At 35.2% G+C, this 26234-nt stretch overlaps 1 protein-coding gene across 1 annotated transcript in view; it reads right to left on the reverse strand.

Annotated features, from left to right (window-relative positions):
• Positions 1-26234, reverse strand: part of Ush2a (usherin) — a 763436-nt gene that overhangs the window by 199735 nt on the left and 537467 nt on the right. The window contains exons 43-45 of the mRNA XM_046438452.2: positions 18621-18784; positions 2604-2813; positions 1047-1249 (exon numbers count right to left, since the gene is read on the reverse strand). Of these exons, the coding sequence (XP_046294408.1) occupies positions 1047-1249; positions 2604-2813; positions 18621-18784 (577 nt within the window). The remainder of the gene's footprint in view (positions 1-1046; positions 1250-2603; positions 2814-18620; positions 18785-26234) is intronic.

Consider the following 26234-nt stretch of genomic DNA (forward strand, 5'->3'; position numbering starts at 1 on the left):
TACTGCTCTTCTATTTATTCATTTATTTTTTAAAACTAGTGTCTAGTATAGATTTTAAGAATTTGCCAATTTGTATATTTTCTTTATAAGCTTTGACTTCCTGAAATAATATTTTCGTCACTCATTTGCACATGTGGCGTTATTTTTTTTTATCTCTTAAAACTTGGCATCTAACAAGATTTCCAATTTCTTAAGGGAAAGGTCTAGTTTTATATGCCTTAGGATTCCCTAGATTTTTTCTACTTTTAAAGTCAAATACCCTGAAATGGCCTATGAGCTAGACTTCAGGTGGTTAATGCACTCTCTGAAATTTCATGCTAAATTTTGTCACATATGTATATAAATATTTTTCTAGGGCAGACTGCATTGACTTCATAAGATTCTCAAAGAGTTCTTAGGGCAAAAAGTTTAAATACAACTGCTCTCACCTAGATGGGGGTCATTGAACATTTGTCGAATGATGAATTGATACATTTCTTTCATCCTCAGATGAAATCCTTTAATATCTTTTTGTCCGTGGCATTTTTATTTAGGTTTTCCTCTTGCATTCTGGATCAAGAATGCTAGGTATGGGTAGACTGTTTGGAGTCATCTAGTCCACTGCCCTTACAAAGGGAAAATGGATGCAAATGAGTTATGTAACTTCCCTGAAGATGTTAAATTAGTAAATAGCAAAAATGGGAATTAGAAAGAACATCTCCCCATTCACAGGCTGATTCTGCTTTGATGTCAATAAAAGACTGAGGAAAAAGGCAGGTTGGCAAGATTTATTAAGAGTATGTGATTAGCTCCATTTTGTCCTTGAGAAATTCCATCACCATCCTCATCACCATCGTTTTCCAACTTATTATTATCCTCTCTTCAGAGACTCACGTTGGCCCACAGCAAACTGATTTAATTTTGATCAATTTCCTTATTCCCTCTCCCCTCTCCCACCAAATAAATAATCTGTTACCAAGACAGAAAATATCCACTTAGTGACATAGTGCAACATGTTTTATTTAACATATCCATAAGCTTAACCATCAAAAAAACAATGTTCTAACCTGAATGTCATAGATAGTGAAGGGAGACAGGTCTCTCAGAATAAACGACCCGGGCACATTCATTCCAGTCTTGTAGAGCTTATTATTTACATAGACAGAATACTCGGTGACAACGCCATTTGGGTTTGAAGGAGACGTCCAGATGACACGGACGGCTGTACTGTTGATGATGACAACCTCCGGAGGAAACATACCCTGAGGCTCTAGAATTAAAGGAAGAAACTGAATAAACTCCAGCTGTCTCTGAAAAAGCACTTGTTAAACTAAATGCAGATTAGTATTTGGGTTTAGCAAAGGGTCTGTTGCTTATCTGCTCTCCTCTGATGAAGTTATCACAGTCTGTAGCCCTCTGTAAATTGGCTTATTATACTCTCAGTTAGAAACCATAAGAATTTGGTGGAAAAATGCTTGATATCACCAGCATAGTGTTAATCTTTAATACTATGTGACCAGTGGGATATGATGACAAATTCTTCACCCATCTGCACCACTAACACATATCTATTATTTGTCTTTTTCCATCCCTTCACTCCATACCTCCTGGGTGGGGGATGGGGAAGGAAGAAAAGAAAATTTGCTCCTTAAGCAAAAAATAAAACTCAAATACATTGAGGGCTGGTGGAACGTGAAAAATCATTTGATGTTACTAGCTTGTAACTCAAGCAATATGAAGCAATAATGCAATATTGTCATTATGTAAATGATTTTGAATGTTGATTACCATAGGTAATGATGAAATCTAACATTAGGAAAAAAATCTTGCTTAGCGTTAAATTACACAATTATTCAAGCATGTCAGAAATAACTATGCAAAGACCTATTTTTATCATAAGAACCCATCTTAACTAGTTGAAAAATTGTCCTTGTGATTCATCCTATTTTATAAACAAAAGGTGCTGACCTTTGGCATCACAAAGGGAAATGGGTTCCACACTTAAAGAGCTCTGCTAATGACCTGGAACACTTGCTTGGGAGGTAATGATATTATAATGTTTATAATGAGACTTTATAAAGCCAAAAGGATTAGAAAGACCATTCCAAATACATTTCAGATTCACAAGTTGCTTCCCTTTCTTCCTCCCCCTTGCTAACTGGCTTAGAAATGAGTCATAGGCAATTTTTCTCCATGACTGAACTTCCACATACCATTGTTGGTGACTCAGAGAGGGTCCTCACTGTGCTTAGCTACTGTTTTGAAAAGTATATTACTTCTGAGAGCAAATTATAAAAAAGAAAACAACAACAACAAAAAAAACTGTTCCTAAATGTCACCATTTATTGATGTGAACTCAGCTCCAAACTAAGCATACAAGGAAAAGAACAGGAGCAAACAGGGCTAATATACCATTATTAAGAGACTTGTGCTGCCATTTCAATGGGACCACTTATTGATCTACCACTTGATGACAGCAAGCACTTAAGCATTTTAGCCCCGACCTCCTCTCTTCCAACACCGGAAATTTTATAATGGAGGGATGACTGATATCAACCTCAGCAAAAATCAATCAATTTCATTCGCATCTCTGTAGCCGAGTATCCCATAGAATCTGCACTCACCCCCATCACCAGTGGTCACATTCTGTACTGTGCTATTGATGCTGTGGACTCCATTGAAGACAGAGATAAAAATCCCATACTCCGTGTTGGGATTTAAGTGTCCAATGACATGAGAGTGGGCATCTGGGAGAATTTTCAGAGATTCATTTGAGGTAGGAGAACTCCAAAACAGTGTATAATATTCAACATCTCCTTGTAGGTCTTGAAAAGCTGTTAACAATAAGTGCAGAGCACCATAAATATGGCAAATCGGAAAGGTCTTAGTGGAAATAGATAATAGCTGTTTCTAGAAAAGAAAGCTTATGGGAACTTTGCTTTGGAAAAGATTCTGGAAATTTCTTCATAATGGTGCTGGTGGAGTTAGTTTTTTTTTTTAACACATTTTACCTTTTTCCTTATGTCATAATCAATTGCATAGAATCAGATGTAGGAATATAAATTTTTAAATTTATTTTAAAGATTTTAATTTTGCTATTTGTAATTATTCAAATTATTTTCAAAAGTTTGATATAACTGATGAAGACAAATAAAGTAAAATAAAAATATATACAATACATGCAACAACTTCTATTTTTAAGTAGCATAATTCCTCAGAGAATTTTATGCTAAGACAAATGTGGACATTTCCTGACATAGATCCTGAAGGCATTTTCAACCTGTTAATGAAATTGCTAAATGATACCTAGAAATACACTTACAGAGATATCATTTTATGTACACTGCCAATGCAGCAGTGGTGTATGGCATGCTTTCTGAAATGGCTGGCTCAGTAGGATCCTAAGATGATCAAATTTTTAATCAAGGATCTCAGCCTTTTTTCCTACTTTTCTCCATGAGTTTCTATGGTGTAGGCAAACTCTAAAAACATGCCAAAATCAACCACTATCTGTCCCACAGATATAACCCAATTTCTCCACTCTTATCTTTAAAAAAAAAAAAACAATTTTTTTCTCTTCTTCCACCCAGTTTCTCTGTTTTTTGTCCTAAGCTCTGCATTTTGTTACCTGCCTCTGATCATTCTCAAAGAGACCATAAGAAGGGTCATATGCTCTAGTATATGTAGCATATTAGATGTGTGTTAGACATATATATATATATATATATATATATATATACACACACACACACACATATATATAGTAGACATATACATATGTCATATGCTTTAGTATAAGTAGTATATTACTTTATTTGCATTGATATTATCTTAAGGACCTTTAGCAGGAAACTGTTACCTTGATTTTGTTAGGGTGGGGATGAAGTCTTGGTTTACAAGCCTCCTGAAATTACATGTCAGATTAGGTATCCAAACCAGGTCAAGAACTAGTCCAAGGATCAAGGATCAAGAGGGAAAGTTGGCATTTCTAAGATTATTACGTGTGATCTCTCATATGTGAGATCCTAATGAAGTAACAGAGCTTTGGGAACTCTAAGATTTTAAGTACACTTTTACATTAAGTTCTTGGCAGTACTGCATAAAAATAACACTAAATTTCTATTTTTCCTAAGCACACTACTACTTTCACTTTATCTCTAGCAATATTTAAAAAGGTGATAAGCCAGTATAATCAGAAGACTTTATATAAGTAGACCTTTCACTGCTAATTTGGAAAACTGGGGATTGAGATGTCTCCTTTCTCTGATGACAAAAAAATGTAAACAAGTTTAATAATAAGTGTGTTATTACTCATTGGCAGGAATACCTATTGCTACACTTTAATATTTTCCTCAATAACAGTATCAGACAAGTGCTGGAAAACCACACATATTGTGAGTGCAAAATTCCTTCCTTCACTGGCTTCCGATATTATTACACATTCATTTTTGGCTGGTGTCTTTTAATAGAAAGTGAACTAGTTTTGAAATTTATGTTGCATTTTAGTTTGAGTGGGTTGATTAGAAAGTCAAGCCCTAAGATATAATATCAATGAAGTGCTTTTAAACTCTACTAATAAACATAAATGGATTTTATTTGGATTATTAAATATGCCTGATACTTCTTCTATCAAGTTCAATTACTATAGTTAGGTAGACATTACTAAATACATTGGTAATATCACCACAAGTTCAAGGTCAAGATGAGGCAATGAGCACACATTAAAGCCTGGATGAAATCCCATTAAATGCCCATTCTTAGCTACATACGATATGTCAGCCCCTTTAAAGTAGAACAGATTCTGTTGTCCTAAAGAAGACAGGAAAAGATGGTGGTTCTATTCTACTGTCTTTGTCTTACTGCTTACAACAGAGGCTCTTGTGACCAGAAAAAGGCTGCATCTCTGGACAAGTGCCATATTTCTGCTCTGTCCTGTTTTATGCCAATATCTGCTTCAACAGTCCTCTTTCTTCATTCATGTAGACTTTACTGTTCAGAGTCCAAATCACAGAAAAACTTAAATATGTAGATCTTTATATTCCTGATCATCACATGAGAAATTCTGGGAGTGTGCACATAGAAGTATACTTAGTGTTCAAATAAGGTCTTTAAATTTCAGAAAGCTCTTCCCATTGAACTGTTTGAGAAGCAGAGGATATCCTTAGTTCAATAGACTAGCACAAAATTGAAGTCTACTGACCTTGAATTTATGTCTCAGAGAGGAAGGCTATTAAAACTGAAATAGCTAGGATGAGGAGGCAAGTAAATTTTACCTTTCCTATTGAGAAAACTGGATCTGAATGCATTTCTCCTTTTTTAAAACATTCATTGCATAAGGCAAATACTGTCTATAACCTTCAAAGACAGAATTTCTTTCCACATATATCCCCTTTTTCTTTTCTCACATTTTTAATTGATGCAATATAGTTCCACAATTGATGGGATTTGTTGTTACATATTTATGCATGCATACACTATAACCATATATTTTGGCCCATATCACTCTCCAGCATTTCCTCCCTTCCTCCCCATACCCCATCTCTTGGTCTTTTTCCTCTAATGATCTCTCTTTGATTTTTTAAGAGATCCACCCCCATCTTTGTTTTCCTTTTTAGCTTCCTCATCTGGGAGAAAATATACAACCTTTAATCTTCTGAGTTTGATTTATTTTGCTTAACATGTTCCATTTTTCTGCAAATGCAATTATTTCATTTTTTAAAAAATATTTATTTTTCAGTTGTAGGTGGACACAATATCTTTATTTCGCTTTTAGTTGGTGCTGAGGATCAAATCCAGTGCCTCACATGCACTAGGCGAGCACTCTATCACTAAGCCAAAACCTCAGCCCCGATTTTTATTTATGCTGAATAAATTCCATTGTGAATATATTGCACGATTTCCCTATTCATTCATCTGTTGATGGGTATGGAGGCTGGTTCCATAATTTAGCTATTGTGAATTGTGCTGCTATAAACATGGGTATGCATGCATCACTGTAGAAAGATGCCTTTAATTCTTCATGGTCAATACTAAGAAGTGGTATAACTGGGTCATTTGGTGGTTCCATGCATAGTCTTTTGAGGAGCCTCCATACTGATTTCCATAGAGGTTGTACTAATTTATGATTCCACCAAGAGTGTAAATGTGTTCTTTTTTCTTCATGTCCTCTCCAGCATTTATTACTATTTGTGATTTTGATGACTGGTGTGAGATGAAATCTCAGTGTAGTTTTGATTAGTATTTTCCTAAATGTTAATGATGTTGAACATTTTTTCATGTAATTGTTGACCATTTGTATTTCTCCTTTTGATAAGTGTCTATTTAGTTCATTTGTCCATTTACTAATTTTATTTTTTGCTGTAAAGTTTTTTGAGCTCTTTATGTATTCTAGATATTAATCATCTGTCAGAGATTAATGTCAGAGAGGCAAATATTTTTCTCCCATTCTGAGGTTTTACAATTTACATTGTTTCCTTTAATGTGCAGAAGTTTTAAATTTGATGCCATTCCATTTCTTAATTCTTGGCATTATTTCCTGGGCTATAGGGGTGCTATTGAGAAAGTTGTTGCCTGTGCCTAAAGGCTAGAGTGTTGATCCTGTTTTCTTCTAGGAGTTGCATAGTTTCTTGTCTAATACCTTGATGTTTGATCCATTTTAAGTTGATTTGTGCAGTGGGAGAGATAGGGTATAGTTTCATTCTTCTAAACATTGATAACCAGTTTTCCCAGCACCATTTGTTAAAAAGGCCGTCTTTTCTCCAATGTATATTTTTGGTACCTCTGTCAAGATTCAGATAACTGTATTCATATGGGTTTGTCTCATCTTCTATTCAGTACCATTGGTCCATGTGTCTTTTTAAATGCCAGTATCATGCAGTTTTTGTTATTGTAGCTCTGTAGTATAATTTGAAGTTATATATTGTGATGCCTCCAGAATTGCTTTTTGGGCTTGGTTATTCTGGGTGTTTTATTCTTCCATATAAATTATAGGACTATTTTTTTTTCAGTTCTGGGAAGAATGTCATTAGTGTTTTCATAAGGATTGCATTGAATTTGTATATTGCTTTTTTTTTTTTGATAGTACAGCCATTTTACTAGTATTAATTCTGCCTATTCATGAGCATGGGAAGTCTTTCCATCTTCTGAGATTTGCTTTAATTTCTTTTTCAATGTTCTATAGTTTTCATCATATAGGTTTTTTTGTATCCTTGGTTAGATTTATTCCTAGGTATTTTATTTTAGTTTTGAGGCTTCATGAATGGAATTGTTTTCTTGATTTTATTCTCAGAAAATTCATGATTGGTATGTAGGAAGTTATCTATTTTTGTATGTTGATTTTCTAACCTGCTATTTTGCCAAACTTGTTTGTTAGCTTTAGCAGTTTTTTGGTGGAGTTTTGTGGATCATCTCTGTGTAGAAATATACTATCTGCAAAGAGGAATAATTCAAATTCTGTCTTTCCTACTTTTATTCCTTTTATTTCCTTCTCTTGCCCAATTGCTTGGACTAGAATTTCTAGCACTAAATTAAATAGGAGTAGAGAGAGTGGACATCCTTTTCTTTTCCCAGATTTTAAAGGAAATGCTTTCAATTTCCCCCCATTTACTATGGATTTCTCATAAATAGCCTTTATGATATTGAGGAAGGTTTCTTCTATTCCTGATTCTTCAGTGTTTTAGTCATGAATGGGTGCTGAATTTTGTGGAAGGCCTTATCTGCATCTATTGTGATTACTAGGTGATTTGTCCTTAATTCTGTTAATATGATGAATTATATTTATTGATTTGTATATATTAAACCATCCTTGCATTTCTGGAATAAAACCAACTTGTTTATGGTGTACCATCTTCTTAATTTATTGTTGAACATGATTTTTTTTAATATTAAATATTTTTGCTTCTAAGTTCATCAGGAATGTCGGTCTCTAATTTTCTTTCCTTGATGTGTTCTTATCTGGTTTTGAATGAGTGTGATACTGGCTTCAAGAATGAATTTGGGAATGTTCCATCTCTTTCTATTTCATTAAATAATTTGAGGAGTATTGGCAATAATTCTTCTTTATGGGTTTTGTAGAATTCAGCTGAGAATCCATGTGGTCCTGTGCCTTTTTGTTGTTGTTGTTATTGGAAGGCTTTTTATTACTGTTTATATCTCATTACAAGATATTAATCTGTTTAGGTTTTCTATGTCCTCTTGATTCAGTTTTAGGAGACCATATTTTCTAGAAATGTACCCATTTCTAGGTTTTCCAATTTATTGGATATAAGTTTTCAAAATAATCCCCAATGATCTGCTAGTATATCCCCTTTTTTCTATGAGAAGGGAATGGAGGTTTTGTAAACCACTTGTATGGCATTCCCTGAAAATAACAAAAGCCACATGCTTTTATGAAAAGGATGCCTCTGTGAAATAGGTGTTTCATAAAAACAGAGAATCATAAAGATAGAGACATGAAAATGGAGACCTGAAAGGATCTACTTCATAAGAATGGAAATCAAGAAACCATAAAAAGCAATGGTAGAATTAAAATCTACATCAAAAGTAAGAACTAGCAGAGTTGAAAATGCATAATATAAAAAATGAATAGGAAATGATTATGAAGTCAATCAAAGTCAAAATTATAGACATTGAGAACAGAGAATGGAAAAATCTAACTTGAAACATAAATGTAATAAATATTCATGGATATAAAACATTCCATTAAACCTTACCCACAATGAAGACATATGCCTGAAAACTGAATAGAGTGATATAGTTTTGCCTAAAATGATGGCAATGTATCCACATGTATACACACCATGGAATTCTGTATCATTTCAAAGGAAAACTGAAAATTAAGGATATCTATTGCCGCAGTCTGGCTGGGCACAATCACGAGCCACTCAAGCAGCAACAAACTTTATTTTTGAAACTGCCGCCAATGCCCCGTATGCTCCCGGCCAGATTGCTGACCAACCCACATGGCATTCTCCCGGACCCCAACAGGAAGTCCCTCCTCCGGAATTCCCTCCTACCGCACTTCCCCAACCAATGGGAATTCTCCAGGAGTCCCGTAGCAGGCTGAGGTGGACAGCAGGAGTCCAATATCCATATGAATGCAGATCTTAACATAATCATATCATCTCAATGGCTTGCTGGAGTCACCTTTCAACCAAAAATGCCATGCATCATATTACTTGGCTGTGGCTCTTAGCATCTCCCCCCTTCTGTTTAATTAAGCAACAAGCAATGTGGCTAGGGACTGTGCCTGTTAGGTTTGTCCAATTCAACATATGGTTCTTACCCACCCGTCATCGGATGAACTGAACTCTAGGCATCAGCCTCCTGTCTTAGGTTGATACCACTGCAATTGGATCATACCTGTCACACTGACTACCAGTCCAGCATATAGCCATACTTGTGGATAGGCCTATGCACCAGTGGGGGGGTGAGGTTCTTTGCCTCACCTCTGTTGGCCCCCAAAATTAGACCATCACTAGTATAAAGGAGGAGGATACAGAAATGCCATGACACCAAGCCAATTGACGGCTCCTTAGGAAAAATTGCATCACTGGTGACACATCAGCAAAGATACGCCAGCACTACCATAATTCGCTGCATCAACAGATAGATTACAATGCATACAAGTGATACATAGTCCAGGCAAGATCTGCAAGCAGTTCAAAGTGGAGGAATCTATCAATATGTCCATTTCCTCCCAAAATAAATCGACTCTTTGAATGAGCATTACTTGTTGAGTTATTATTCATTGATGCATCAGTTTATACAGTTTGTTGTGATAACTATCGAAGAAACTGTAGTTTGGTTATCTTTGTCTTCACCAGCACTGGGATGAAGATAGGAATTCTGACACTGATGCTAAAAAAAAAATTATGTAACATTTTAACAGGTACTAAGAAAACAATTTTTTGAACAATTTACATTATACTGAACAGAATTATTAAATATAATGAAAAGGAAAGGTGAAAGTAAACAAACAGATCTGTTAACCTGCTTATTTGTACACATATTAAAACAATCCTCAACAGCTGTTTACCCAATTTAAATTAAACCATTAAAATCACGTGAATAAGACTGCGGCAATCTACCAAGAACACAAAAACTAGATAACCTCAACTTCTCTTTTGGAACATCAAATGTTGAAAGACAGTGGAAAAATTTCAACAAGTTTTGAAGAAAAATATTTTAATCCCCAAATTTCAGGCACATCTAAATGGTTATATGCAAAACAACCTGAAAGTTTTCTTAATAGATGCAAACATTAAGAGAACGTGCAAATATGACAGTAATACTTCCTTGTATAGGCAAAAGTTAACAGAATACACAACTAATCTTTTTAACTTTCATGATGAAACTTTCAAATAACATTCTTCAAAGAGCAAAAAGATGTATCAAGATCCTGAACTTAAGATTGGGGAAGTTAAAGAATTAATAGTAAGTACTAAATCCATTTTGAGCAAATAGTTGTATATTATATAGCAACAAAAATAATGATAATTTTTACAACAAATGTTGAAAATGACAGGTGAGATAGGCAATAAAAGGAACAGTACATTAAAGTCTTTACATAAAGCTGAAAGACTTGGAAAAAATAGAGAAGTACACACAACTAATAGCATAAACAAAATTCATATTATATACTACAGAGGATAAAACTATTGGCAAAGATTCCTAGAATTCATCAATCCTAATGGTTTTCTCATTTTGTCAAATAGCTATAATACATTCTGAGCCCCTTGCATCAGGATAAAGTCATGTGATCATTTCATGCTATTTTTGGACTAAGGTATTAAAGAACAATTGCCTATCTCTAATATTTCTAGTTTTCCTATTTAGGGGAGGCTCCAAGTCTTTAGGGGTTGGTGGACCCACTACATGAAAAGAACTTATGTCCTTAAATGACCTATGAGAATTTAGACCAGCACAAGGAAGAGATGCAGGTATGCTCAGATTTTTGTTCTGGGTTTCTGGGTAAATGACATTAAATAAGATAGAAAATATGGGAGTAATCATGGGATGGAGGTTTTGGAACTTATTTCACTTGAGCCTTCTTGAATTTGAATTGTTTTTGTGACAACTAGGTGAACTTCTAAATTAAAGGGTAACTAAAGTTATATAATTAGAAATTGAAGAGGTATATAATTGGAAATTGAAGCATGAATAGTAGCTTGCATTTGAAGTAATAGGAAGGAAAGGGAATGCCTTATTAGATTAATATTTAAATACATGTATAATAGAAAACATTTTCTTGGACATTCTATTGCTCTATGTATAGTCCATATTTCGTGGACCACATACAGTGATTTGATAAGTATTGGTCAGTAGAATATCAGGTAAGAAAGTTAAAACTAATGGACATGATCTTACTATAAAATGCCATTCTTGGTGGTGATTAGGAATGTGGTCTTAGCTGGAGCAAATTCTCAAATATAGAATAAGTACTTCTCCTTTGTAATGGATTTCCCCCAAAATTTAAACAGTTGTTAGATAGTGTATTTGTCTGATCGGACTGCCATAATAAAATATTACAAACGGAGTGACCTGGACAACAAAAACTTATTTCTCACAGTCTGGAGACTGGAGGTCTATGATGAAATAGCTGGTAAATTTGGTTTTCTGGTGAGGGCTCTTCCCCTGGCTTGTAGATAGCTGCCTTCTTGCTGAGTCCTCACATGACATTTCCTTTATGTACGGAGGAAGAGAAAGAAAGAGACGGTGAGTTCTCTGGTGTCACTTATAAGAACACTTAGACATATCAAATCAGGGCCACTCCTGCATGATCTCAATTAGCTTTACTTACTTCTTTAGAAGTCCCATCACACATATAGCTATGCCGAGAGATAGGAATTCAACATATGAATTGTAGAGGGGTACAAACAACCTGTCCAAAACAGATGGGCTAGATCAAAGTTCTCTTGCAATAGCAATTAGATTATGCTCTTAAAGTGCTCTTGGATCAGTTTTAGAGAGATTATTCTCAATGTCAATTATGTTCTCTAGATCTTTTTTATCTAGATTATAGGTCAGCAAACCATGGTCTATGAGTCAAATTTGGCATGTTGGACAAAATCTGGTTCATCAGCTGTTTTTGTATAGCATGTGAGCTAAGAAAGTTTTTTATGTTTTTAAATGGTTATGAGGGGGAAAAATAATAATTTGTGTCATTTGAAAACCAAATCTCAGTGTCCATAATAGAATTTGGTTGGAAGCAGCCATGCTTATTTGGTAATAATTGATTGCTGGTTAATTACTACAATGGCAAAATTGGGTAGTTTCAACATAGACCCTGAGGACTGCAAAGTCTGAAATATTTAGTATCTGGTCCTTTACGAAAACAGCTTCTTGTCCTGATCTAGTTCAATTACAATAAACCATTCCTTTCAATATGTTTCTTGTTTATTTACGTAGGGCTGAATTCTTCACTCATCTCTCATTAACAGGCTCATTGGGAGGCAACTTTATTCAAATGTGAAAAGCTAGAAGGTCCTATTAAACTTATTTTTATGACAGAAGTGTTGATCTTGCTCAAAGGTTCTCCAAATTAGATTCCAATTCCAATTTTCCACATACTGTGGTGCAGAGCTATGTGTCATCTAATGCATGGTTCTCCGAAAATTTAAGCTTATCAAAATTGCTTCTTGAGAAAATCCTTTACTCTGCCTAAGGGTAATATTGCTCATATGAAGAAGTGGGAAGATTTTCTTCTTGGTAATGATCCAAGTCAACCTTTTGGTTTTCACAACATGATAGCTAATGTCTTCTATCTAGTTTATGCATCAGTCAATAATAAGTACCTACTCTTTGGAATCTCCTCAACTAGCTTAGTCCTCATTGTGTTTTAGTTTCCAGTGGCCTGCCAGCAAAAGTTGTGTATAAAGGAGTTAGTATATCAAATATAATAGAATATATTATTCACCATTTTATATTTGGCTATAAAAGCAGAATAGCTAATTTCTGCTCTTTAAGTGAACTGGTATGGACAAACAGGACTATTAGGTGGTTAAGCTGCTATATAACCATGAATCCCCAAAATAAAGTGACTTAAATAAAATCAATATTCATGTATATGTCAAAGCATAGTCTCAGCATGAGTGAAATAGATTGTGCCCATATGGTCATTCAAGACTCCAGTTCTTTTTCTCATGTAGCTTTGGATCTATTGGAATGCCATCCATCCCTGCATAGGTCAAGCTGAGGTCATGGCCATGTCCATATTCCAGTCAAGGGGAAAGGTGTAGAAAGAACATGCAAGCACATACCCAATGTTTTGCAGCTAAGACCTGAAAAGACATGTACTTCTTTTTGCATTGCATCGGTGCAAACACATCCCATTGTCATTTCACATGGCTACAAGTAATTGCAAAGGAGATTAGTGAAACATAGTTTCTAGATAGGGGACAAGGCACCAGTAAAAGGAAAAGAGTTAGAATAGATACCATGCAGTAGCTAGTCCTTCCAACATGTTGACTAGATTTTTCTATGTTCTGTCAGCCAATTTAGGTAATTATAAAGTCTCATGTTTTTTAAACACATCTCCAACTCACAGTAGAAATGTTTTTCTCTAAATGCTCTGCAAAATTATCTTATCAAGATTTGTCTTCCCATTTTTTTCATCTTTCCGTAAGATAAAAAATGCTGAAAGTATCATGCATATTTTAGAAAGAGAAAATATCCTACTCCAATACTAGAGTATTTTACTAGATGCTAAACACATATTATTTCATTAACTACTTATTACAAAATTTTAGGGCAGTTATTATTATCCCCATATTTCAGCCAAGGAAACTGGCAATCAGTGAGTTTAAATTGTTCTAGATTATAAATGATAGAAAATCTTAGAACTGGGACCCAAATTTGAAGTGTCCCTTATTCCAAAGTTATCCCTATGGCTTTTTGGTCATTTTTTTCTAGAAGAATTTGAAACTGTGAGAAAAGAATGAATCACCAAAAGGCGAATTGGAGTATGAAAGGAAGACTCAGGAAAGAACTTTGGGAAAACATTTATATAGGGGATAATGGGGACAAAAATGTAGATGGTGAAATTGAAGGGTAATGATCCTCTGGGGAACATTTCAGTAGTAAGGAATCATTCACAGTGTTGGCTGCCACAAAGAAGCATATAATGGGATGGCACTGAGAAAAGAGCATTGATTGGGCCATTAGATGATTATTAATGACTGTAAGAGGACCACATCAATAGAGGATAAGGAAAGAAGGCTGGAGTACAACAGGTACACAGTGAAAAGATGGCGAAACAGTACAAAGGCAAATGCAGTCTATTTGTTTTGACAACTGAAGTCATGGAAAAGGAACCTGGGGAACAAGGTGAGCCAACAATGGTGATTGCTCTTTAGAAGAGGTGAGACTTGGGATTATTGGCATGTATGTTACAACAAGATAAATTTAAACAAAGTCAGAAATTTTTCCAATTACAAAATTGGTGGTTTCTGATTAAGGTAGATGCTTTTCCATGGTTTTAAATTCTCTATTACTAGTGACACCTTCATTATTATAAAATTTCCAGAGCATTCACTGAGATATTATAATCGGGAATCAAAATCATTAGTCTCTGAATTCCCAGTGCTCAGGACAAAGAAAGCAATAAATAAATGTTTGTAGAAGGAAAGGAAGAAGGAAGAGAAAGGAGGAACAGAAAGAAAGAGGAAAAAGAACATGACAAGGATTACATGAGACAAGATATAATTATCTGAAGTTTGGGCTGAGCTATTGGTGACAATATTTGGCTAATTTTTCATCTCCTTTCTTCAAATATGCTTATAGTTTAGATGAAGATGTCTCCCAAAAGCTCACACATGAGATAATGCAAGAATTTTCAGAAGTGAAATGATCAGATTATGAGAATTGTAACCTAATCATATGAGTTACTCCACTGATATGGATTAACTGAGTGGTAACTGTAGGCAGGTAGGGTGTGACTGTACCAAGTAGGCCACTAGGGGAAGGTCTTTGGGGTTTATATTTTGCCCCTGGTGAATGGAGCTCTCTCTTTGCTCCCTGGCTATCAAGTCCTGAGCTGCTTTCTTCTGCCACACCCTTCCGCCATGATGTTCTGCCTTACTTCAGGCCCAAAGCTATGGAGTCAGCCACCTATGATTTGAGACCTCTGAAACCATGAGCCACAGGTAAATTTTTCCTTCTCTAAGTTGTTCCCTTTGGGTCTTTCAGTCATAGTGATGCAAAGTTGAACATAACAAGTACTTTCATCTTCCACTACCTCCAGTGTTTTTTGACTCTTTTCTGATCTTGTTAATGAATCAATCTCAGAGGAAAAACTGCTCTCCACCACAGTCCCTTCTGTGGGTATTTTCTTACTTCTCTTTTGTTTTAGAGTGAGCACTCAGAATGGGAAGGATCTCACTAAATCATTCTTAAAACCATGCTAATAACTGTTAACACTAAATGCATGAGAAATTTCAAGGAATTTGATGCCAGTGCCTTAAGTTTGAGTTTGGGAACTGCTACTTACTAACCATAATTCTGGGTAAATTACCAAGTGTCAGCTTATATCTCAACAGGCTTTTCTAGAATTTGAATGAGCAATTTAAGTGAAAGAGATTTTGTATTTCTTCTTATAAAATGTGACATTTTTTCTACCACAAATATGTCTTAAGTTATTTTATTTAGGCCAAAACATTTTGTTTCTTTCTATAAAGCAGGAATAAAAACCTCTCATCTCCATTGTGACCAGGAAGATGGGGTCTGGGCCAGATGGCGAGGGCATCACCTGCCTAAAGGGGCAGCCTCTGTCCAGTTCCAACTGGTTTCCTTTCAGAAATGTGGGGAGTGTTTCATTCAAGCATTGGATTTTTCACTTAAGTCCCCAAATCATTATCTTTATGTGAAATATTCTAATTGTTGAATGGTGGTAAAATACTACTTTTTCAAATACTGTAGGCAAAATATACATGGAGCATGAAGGAAAGAAATATGGCCAGTGTTGTGCTGCCCATAAAAAGAAAATTAAATAAAAGGATGTTTTTAACCTCAGATGACATCACATATGTGATGCTGATATTTAAAACTGGTTCTTCTAAAACTTTCTAGAACCTATCCCTATCACTCTGTCATTGATAAAATTTTATCAGAAACATTTTGTTACCAAAATGAGGTGTACATATGGAGAGTCATAGTAAAGAAAAAATGTTTTTTAAATACACATTTTATAATTCTTGAAAGGCAATTTTTATTAAGTAAATATTCATGAATTTATTCCTATGGTTTTCCACTGCAAGGTATGTTCAATTGTAGTTTTGCACTGGTCAGCATTGTAGGCTACGTGCCAATATCTTTCTACCAATCAAGAAACAATTTAAAATTAAAGTTGCAAAAACTCGATGACCCTTTCATAGAGGAGTGACTAGTTAATTTACTTAAGATAGCAGGTTGCACAAAGGAAGACAAAGATAATGCAACATGCTTTCACAGAGCTGACCCTCTTCTGAGAGTTAACCTTTGTGCTCACAAATAGTTATCTGAAAAATTTCTAAGGTATGAATGGAAATAACAGCAGATTGCATTACCTACATCCCGAAGGTCAGAGGTTCAGATTACTAAGGTAATGAAACTTCAGCGAGCTGCTTCAGATCTATTAGGTTTGTCAGTTTTTATAAGCACACTTACTTCAGGCATGCAATTATAACCTAAAGGACCTATATTGGTGAAAATTCAGCAGCCGGATCTTCACTGAAGTATTCAAATGTCAGGTGAAGGGGGAGAGCCTACCTTTATGAGGAGGCTTTTCAGATGAATCAGTTGGTCAGGCAGAGCAAAAAGGAAGAGGGAGACAAGTGAAAATAAACACAAAAATGCATCTCCAGTAAAAACTTTATATTTTTCCCAGGGACATTTCAGAGAGTAATTGTAAGATCAATTAACTTATATTCTTCTATTGAAATAGTTTAAGAAATCCCATCAGATCATCTGAAACTTTTAACCTTATAAAAACCCTAGAGTTAGCGTGTTCTGTTTTGTTTTGTTTTTGCAAAAGTGGATTATTTGGGGGCAACTTAGATGAGGGTAACCAGTACTATTATAGCTTAGATCTGGAATGTCTCCCCATAGCCCATGCATTCAAGGTTTGCTTGCCAGCCAGTGGCACTGGTGGGAAGTATTGGAACCTACAGGGGATGGGGCCTAGTGAAAGGAAGTTAAGTCACTGGGGCCATATTCTTGAAGGGGTATCAGGGTCTGTCTCTTACTTTGCCTTTTTTTTTTTTTTTTTAAAGAGAGAGAGAGAGTGAGAGAGAGAGAGAATTTTAATATTTATTTATTTTTTTTAGTTTTCGGTGGACACAACATCTTTGTATGTAGTGCTGAGGATCGAACCCGGGCTGCATGCATGCCGAGCGAGCGCGCTACCGCTTCAGCCACATCCCCAGCCCTCTTTGCCTTCTGACTGCCATGAACAGCACAGCTTCCTCTGCCATGTGCTCCTCCCCACGGGCCCCAAAGCAACAGAGCCAACTGACTATGCACTGAAACCCCTGAAACCATGACCCCAAATAAATCCTTCCTTATAGATTGATTTATTTCAGGTATTTTATCAGAGTGACAGATAGCTGACTAAATACAATTGCTGATTTCACTTTGCAATTAATGATATCAAATACTGGTTTTAGTTCACAATTAATATCACAAGTGATATCACTGAAGCCAGTGAACTCAGATTTCTAAATGAAGCATTACTTTTTTTAGGTTGTAACAAAACTCAAGGATAGATCAAAATTACATGGTTAATATAATTACATGGTCCAACCAGTGGTAACTTTACATCTTTTTATATGATAATAGATGTCACCCTAGTGGGCATAGTTTTCTTTCATAAAACAAATATTTTAATTGAGATTTACAAATAAAATATTTCTCAACATTCAGAAATATTCCAACAAGGTTTGATCCCATGATTTGCCAAATCTCATGTTATACCTATAAGAATGAGTGCAACATATATTTCCATAGTAGATTCAGAATTGTTTTTTTTTTTCTATTTTTCCTGATTATCATAATGGATCACCAGAAATTTATAGATCAGACATTAAATACTACTTCTCTGACCAAGGAGCTTAGAAACTTCAGTTATTCCAAAGTTACAGGAACAGATTAGATCTCTCTTTGAGCTCTTCCAAACACCTGTAAAGAAGTGTTTTCATTAAGGTGAAGGTCAGACCTTACATTATTAAAGTGAGTCCAGTGATGATGTCTAGGCTTTGATTTTTGAATTAAGCAGAGATTCTGTCCATAATCAACATTGACGATGATTCACTCAGAAAAATATGGCACATTATTGCAATCCAATTAAGTGGTTCTTGCTAATGAGTAACATATTTCAAGATGTGGGGACTGAGCTCTCTGTATAAAAGTACCTAGCCCTACTTGTATCAAGTTATTACTAAGACATTTCTATCACACTATCAACTATCCATCACATTTCTATAGTGACAGAAACTACATTCCCCATCCAAAGGGAATATAGGAAGGGCGAGCTGGTCCAAGAAGAATGAAGAAGTAGAATAGCACATGGACCTCGACTTCTTAGTTTTTGTTTTTTAACGTGTCCATTTTTAATTCCTTTGGGTATTAACACACACGAAGCGGAAACAGAGAATGAGGAGCTTGCTTACTTGGTTTAGCCCATCTCACATCAATGGCTGTGTGGTTGAGAGCTCTTATGGTGAGGTTGGCTCCTCTCTCTGGAAGACCACCTAATGTCGTCACAGTCACTTCTTGGCTTGGAGTAAAACCGACACTGTTGTGTACACAGAGCTTATACCCATAGGTTGTAAACCTAAAGATTGTTTTGTTAAAAAAGAAAAAAAAAGTATAGAAATTTGCATTTTATAGAAAACAAAATCCATAATTTCCTTATAAAATACAGGGTTTCCTTTTTGCCTTCCATAAAATGTTCAGGTTTCCTTTTCCACCTAGAAAACACACTTTTTTCCTCCTTACGTAAAACATCATTATTTTTGTAACTCTCCAAATTTACCCAGGTGTTGGGGAAATATTTTATTAGGAATGCTAAGCAAATACCACTCTTTTTAAAAATGTAATTTATTGTTTTCACATTCTTATTGTTTTCCAAAGTGAAGAGAATTACAGCTCAATTCAAGATACAATTATGAATCTGGCGACCTGCCAGCTTTCTATCTCAATTCGATATGGAGAGTTTCATACTCTTCTTTTGGGAAACATATCCATTTTCAAATATCAGCCTCCTCATCACCATTTTCTTCCTATATCTCCATTTCTTTCCCATAATCTCATTGGCAGACAGATAAACCCCTAAATGAAATCCTAACTGTGACCAAAGTATACAACATTCTCCTGCTGAGAGTTTTGCTACCATGAGCTGTGTTTGGCTATAGTTTGAGCTTGGGTCACTGCAGTGAATAATGAATATTACTTTGCAGAAGGAGAAAACTGGACATGGTAATGTGATTCAAGGAGGACATTCCAAGTCATATATTAAATCAATGATAGAGTAAAGCCACCAATTTTTCTGACCAGAATGCTATACTGCCAGCATGATGATGATGATGATGATGATGATGATGATGATAACAAAGTAAAAATCTTGTCTGTCCATACTTAGATGATGTCATACCACTGGGGCTTGTCCTTTGAGTTATCTTTTTAGCAGAGGGACATACATTTTGCTTAAGCATCCAAACAGTCCAGCCAAATTTCCTTTGCAACCACCAGTATGAATATGAAAGATGGTGAGTCAGGGTTAAGAGGGTGGCAGGTCTGTGACAATGGAATGAAGTAAAGCTAATGGTGCACACATGGGAATTGAACTGATGACCTTGGCTTCATTAGCTCTCTCCCTGGGCAAAATACTTATATTTTATTCCATGAAATGGCTTAAAGGAATTTAGATAGAGTCTGGATGTCTAAATTTTCCTACAATATTTGAATTTTTCTTCTAGGTCTTTGCTATAATACAATATATTTTATGACTTTCTCATTTCCAATATTAGATCCTTTCCACTGTCCATTATTTTATTGAATTTAGAAATCAGCAGACATTTCACTTGATGCCATGCATCTGTCTTTTCAAATTTCACTTGTGAAGTTAAACTTTTAAGGAAATATGATCTCACATGCTCTTAAATGAAATGCTAAATTACACTATTTTCATTACATCTAAAACCATCTTTATTTGGTAATAATATATACCTATGACTTATCTATATGTATATATTGATTCACATTTCACAACTTCATTTCAAAAAAGAATGTGTTAGTTGACTTGGAGTGTTTTTTCCATGCACTGTATATATTGCTTTTTAAATGGACTTAGGTGTTGATTTTTGCTATCAAGTGAGATATGCCATTTAATTAATAAAAGAATTCTTTTGGAAAAAATTGCTAGATCAGTTGACATCATATACTGATGTCAAAACTTGTTATATATATATCAATTAATTTCTTCTCTAAATAGTAATATGTTCACTAGGGATGTATTGAAGAATATACCATTTCCAACCATATGAGAAACAGCTTTTGAAATGTTATACAACCAGTCAAATCAAGTATTTGTAGGCCAATTCAGGTATATATGAATATTATAATTAAGACCATCCTGCAGACCTCCTCTAGCACAGCAAATGCTAAACTTTGTTGTGCCATAGATATTACTGTGGTATTTTCCTTGTAAAAGACAATATTTAATAAAATTTTATTTATGGGACAATACTCATCTCAAGGTTTGGTTGTAATTACTCAAATAAATTAGTACACTAAATTTTGCTAACATGACACAGTTTTTAATCTGTTTATTTACTGAACAGATAATTTTATAAATGGATGAACAAATATTTCATAGCTACTAAATTTAACAATTACTCATGTTTCATAGCTACACATAAATTTTAAGTCATATATAATTTGGTAAGTTAGTGACATAAAAATTTACTTTTCCTATAGAGAAGTAATCTCTAGTAAAACATAGCAAAGTTCTTCTTTGGAAAAATATTGAAAACAGATTATATTGCTTTTCCCTGTTTGAAAAACCATAACTTCATTTATTTATTTGTTCAAACAATATTTATTGAATACTAATAATGTGCCAGATGATATCTGTCCTCCTAAAGTCACAATACAAATAAATTTTTATAGAAATGTGTTAATAAATGAGAATATCTAAAATACTTATTGACTTATTTCATTTTGTGTGTGTGTGATGCTGGGGATTGAACTCAGGGCCTTGTGCATGCTAGGCAAGCATTCTACCAACTGAGCTATATCCCCAGCCCTGACTTACTTTCATGGAATACACATTGGATGGGAGCACCAACTTCAACCTTACCTATTCAGGGAAGTCTTAACAGGGGACGTAACATTTGGGCTAGATTTTAATGACAGTGAAGACATTTGTTCAGTTAAAGGTGTTATTCCAGGGCAAAATGTGTGAAGGCTTACATGTGGAAAGGGAGAGTCCGAAGTGTTTGGGACGCCAATAAAATTCTTCAGTGCAGCTGCGGAATGCCTCTGGTTATTTTCATCAGAATTAAAAATGTGTCAACTTTATTGATGTCCTAACAGAATTCATGTGTCAATGTTGTCACCAATATAAATCATGCTTCTGAAAATGCAGGCTGTTTAGTTGCCTCTTTCACTAACTTCCTCCTATCTGCCACAACTCCAAGTATGCTTGAGTTCAATCTCACACACACAAGGACTTGAGAAACCTTGTATTTCAGTGTTCTTTACCCTCACATTCTTTGTGGGAACTAATAAGGAAGCAAACAAATGATAATCCAAAACTCTTTCCATTGCTTAAATCAGCAGTTGTTAAAAGCTTCCAGTAATGTCAAGTATATGGTCTTCAAACCTCTAATTTACTGATTCCAAACATGTTACTGTAGATTTTTCGCTTTGGGATGGAAGGGCAATGTTTATCACACTCAAAAGTGTTTTATACAATACTTTTTAGATGGTGAGTGAAAGTTGTCACTATTGTTTCTGTAGCTCTCTATACCTATGCTACCAGAATGTCACAGGTAAAATAATTTTATTGCAATTTCTGCCTTTGTTCTACTATATCATAAATACAGAAAAGAAACAGAAAGACTTTAGGGGGGGAAATCCTATGACAAGCTGCATCTTTTCAGATTTAGAGGCTCATTTTTTTTTCATGAAGTAAAGTTTAACATGAAGACCTTTAGGAAAAGACAGTATCAGGAAAATTAAGAGCAATGAAAAACATCCCAGTGGAGAAAGAACTGTGATTCCACCAATCTAATGTGAATATGAAATAGATACATCTTGTCTCATTTTGAATCAAGTGCACTGCTATGAGATCTCATACCAATGTTGACAGAAATTGGCTTTTGTTCCCAAACACAACTTTTCTTTACAGTTTGATGTGAAGAAAGAAACTACAAAGATCAACTTCATCTTGGTAGTCATGGGAGAAGGTTGTCCCTCTATTCACTTTCCCTTAGTGCAAGGCTAACTTCTTAATAGCACCAAATGGGATGTATTTATATCACAGGAATGCATGCTAAGGAACTGTCCCAGTCTCTCCATATTAGAAAAGCAGAAAAATGTCATCTGTGTACACCTAATCTCATTACACAGGGGCAGAACAAAAGCATTATTCTTCTGAATGGTTTCTCCCACAGAAACTGCATCCTTTTTTAGGACTTGAAAAACTTTCATTTTAGTAAGATAAAATAGCATATTAGAATCTACAATAATATGATTTAAACCTAAAGAGTTCAAATTTAAATATATGATAAATATATAGTTTAAATGTATGATAAATGTATCATATATTTAACTCAAGCATTTGAATGTAAAAAAGCAAGTCTAACCTTTCTTTGAAAATAAGATGAAAATGTGCTAATTTTGAATGCTTTCTTTTAAAGGTAACACTATCAGCAGGTTATTGAGGAATTACGTGGAAGTCTTTATTAAAACTCTTACTAGTTCTCGAAACACTGGCCAGAGCAATTAGACAGACGAAAGAAATTAAAGGCATAAAAATAGGAAAAGAAGAACTTAAATTATCACTATTTGCAGATGATATGATTCTATACCTAGCAGACCCAAAAGCTCTACAAAGAAACTATTAGAGCTAATAAATGAATTCAGCAAAGTGGCAGGATATAAAATCAACACGCATAAATCAAAGGCATTCCTGTATATCAGCGACAAATCCTTTGAAATGGAAATGAGGACAACCACTCCATTCAAAATATCTTCAAAAAAAATAAAATACTTGGGAATCAACCTAACAAAAGAGGTGAAAGACTTATACAATGAAAACTACAGAACCCTAAAGAGAGAAATAGAAGAAGATCTTAGAAGATGGAAAAATATACCCTGTTCATGGATAGGCAGAACTAACATCATCAAAATGACGATATTACCAAAAGTTCTCTATAGGTTTAATGCAATGCCAATCAAAATCCCAATGGCATTTCTTGTAGAAATAGAGAAAGCAATCATGAAATTCATATGGAAAAACAAAAGACCCAGAATAGCAAAAACAATGCTAAGCAGGAACTGTGAATCAGGCGGTATAGCCATACCAGACTTCAAACTATACTACAGAGCAATAGTAACAAAAACAGCATGGTACTGGTACCAAAACAGGCGGGTAGACCAATGGTACAGAATAGAGGACACAGAAACCAATCCACAAAACTACAACTATCTTATATTTGATAAAGGGGCTAAAAGCATGCAATGGAGGAAGGATAGCATCTTCAACAAATGGTGCTGGGAAAACTGGAAATCCATATGCAACAAAATGAAACTGAATCCCTTTCTCTCGCCATGCACAAAAGTGAATTCAAAATGGATCAAGGAGCTTGATATCAAATCAGAGACGCGCCGTCTGATAGAAGAAAAAGTTGGCTACGATCTACAGTCGGTGGGGTCGGGCTCCAAATTCCTCAATAGGACACCCATAGCACAAAAGTTAATAACTAGAATCAACAAATGGGACTTACTCAAACTAAAAAGTTTTTTCTCATCAAAAGAAACAATAAGAGAGGTAAATAGGGAGCCTACACCCTGGGAACAAATCTTTACTCCTCACACTTCAGATAGAGCCCTAATATCCAGAGTACACAAAGAACTCAAAAAATTAGACAATAAGAGAACAAACAACCCAATCAACAAATGGGCCAAGGACCTGAACAGACACTTCTCAGAGGAGGACATACAGTCAATCAACAAGTACATGAAAAAATGCTCACCATCTCTAGCTGTCAGAGAAATGCAAATCAAAACCACCCTAAGATACCATCTCACTCCAGTAAAATTGGCAGCCATTATGAAGTCAAACAACAACAAGTGCTGGCGAGGATGTGGGGAAAAGGGTACACTTGTACATTGCTGGTGGGACTGCAGAATGGTGCAGCCAATTTGGAAAGCAGTATGGAGATTTCTTGGAAAGCTGGGAATGGAGCCACCATTTGACCCAGCTATTCCCCTTCTTGGTCTATTCCCTAAAGACCTAAAAAGAGCATGCTACAGGGACACTGCTACATCGATGTTCATAGCAGCACAGTTCACAATAGCAAGACTGTGGAACCAACCTAGATGCCCTTCAATAGACGAATGGATAAAAAAAATGTGGCATTTATACACAATGGAGTATTACTCTGCATTAAAAAATGACAAAAATCATAGAATTTACAGGGAAATGGATGGCATTAGAGCAGATTATGCTAAGTGAAGCTAGCCAATCCCTAAAAAACAAATGCCAAATGTCTTCTTTGATATAAGGAGAGTAATTAAGATCAGAGTAGGGACGAAGAGCAGGAGAAGAAGATTAACATTTAACAGGGATGAGAGGTGGGAGGGAAAGGGAGAGAGAAGGGAAATTGCATGGTAATGGAAGGAGACCCTCAGGGTTATACAGTGGAGGGGGTAGAGAGAGAGGAGGGGAGGGGAGGGGAGAGGTGGAGAGGGGGGAGGGTGGAGGATGGGAAAGGCAGCAGAACACAACAGACACTAGTATGGCAATATGTAAATCAATGGATGTGTAACTGATGTGATTCTGCAATCTGTGTATGGGGTGAAGGTGGGAGTTCATAACCCACTTGAATCAAAGTGTGGAATATGATATGTCAAGAAATTTGTAATATTTTGAACAACCCACAATAAAAAATTAAAAAAAAAAAAACTCTTACTACAGAAGAAATACTCAGAGGAATTTATAAATAACTGGAAGGAGCAGAGGTTGGAACATATCTCCTTTTATAAACTTAATGACAGCTGTGTTATGATTATCAGCAAGTCAATATTTTCCCTGAAATAGAACAAAATCTACTATTTCTCATATTCATTCTTCCTTTTAAAAATCCAGAGCAAAAAAAAAAAAAACTTGTTTTCTGCAGTTTTATCAGCTCACTGAAGAACCAGGGCAGCATTAGTTGCTGAAGACGGAAAGGGGAGATTGGCGCTTAAAATGAAGGAGGTCACAGCCCTCTTGTTAAACCCAGCCCGGCTCACATCCACAGCATCACACAATAACGGCACGTACGCCAGATTTTCCCAGTGATGAAAGTGTCAGGAAACCCAAAGTTATGGTTCCCCCAACAACCATAACTTGGCCACTTGGCACAGAATTATTTAGGAAGAAAAGTTTGAAACTGACAAGTAGTATAAACCTGCCGTTTCGCTGAGTCTGTCCCTGTTTACACAGCAGAGCACAATTCAACAATGAGGACACTGCCTGAGCAATTCAGAAAGAATTGTCCTTTAACAACAATAAGTATTTTTGTTTGAATTAAATTATCTGGATAATTGGTTCAATATTCTGTTTTGTGTAGGAAGATAGGAAAGGAAGACAAAAACTATTAGAATAACTTGAATCTCAGGATATCCTACATTAAATTGGTGTATTTTTCTATATATTATAAACACATAACTAACCAAATAGACCACTTGAACAGGAAAATTGACTTCAATTTATATTTACTCTCACAAATATATTAATAAAGAAATGCCCAGTAAATCTTCAGTTAATTTTTTCAGGAAAACCGCCATTTAAAAGTGAACTCTAAATGTAGCTATAAAAATAAAAAGCCAAGATGGGAAGAAATACTTCAATGTTCCCTTTATTTATGTAGATGTCAGTGAAGAAGTAAGTGGGGAATTGTAGAATCTGGGGAGATTAGAAAATTACATATTCCCCCTAAAATTAGTTGAATTTGATTTAAGAATTATTAAAAACATTAGACAGTCAAATGGATAAAACAGATAAATACAAT

Source organism: Marmota monax, unplaced genomic scaffold (assembly GCF_021218885.2).
Source record: "Marmota monax isolate L192 unplaced genomic scaffold, Marmota_monax_Labrador192_F-V1.1 WCK01_AAM20220418_F8-fsc00118, whole genome shotgun sequence".
Classification (NCBI taxonomy): Eukaryota; Metazoa; Chordata; class Mammalia; order Rodentia; family Sciuridae; genus Marmota; species Marmota monax.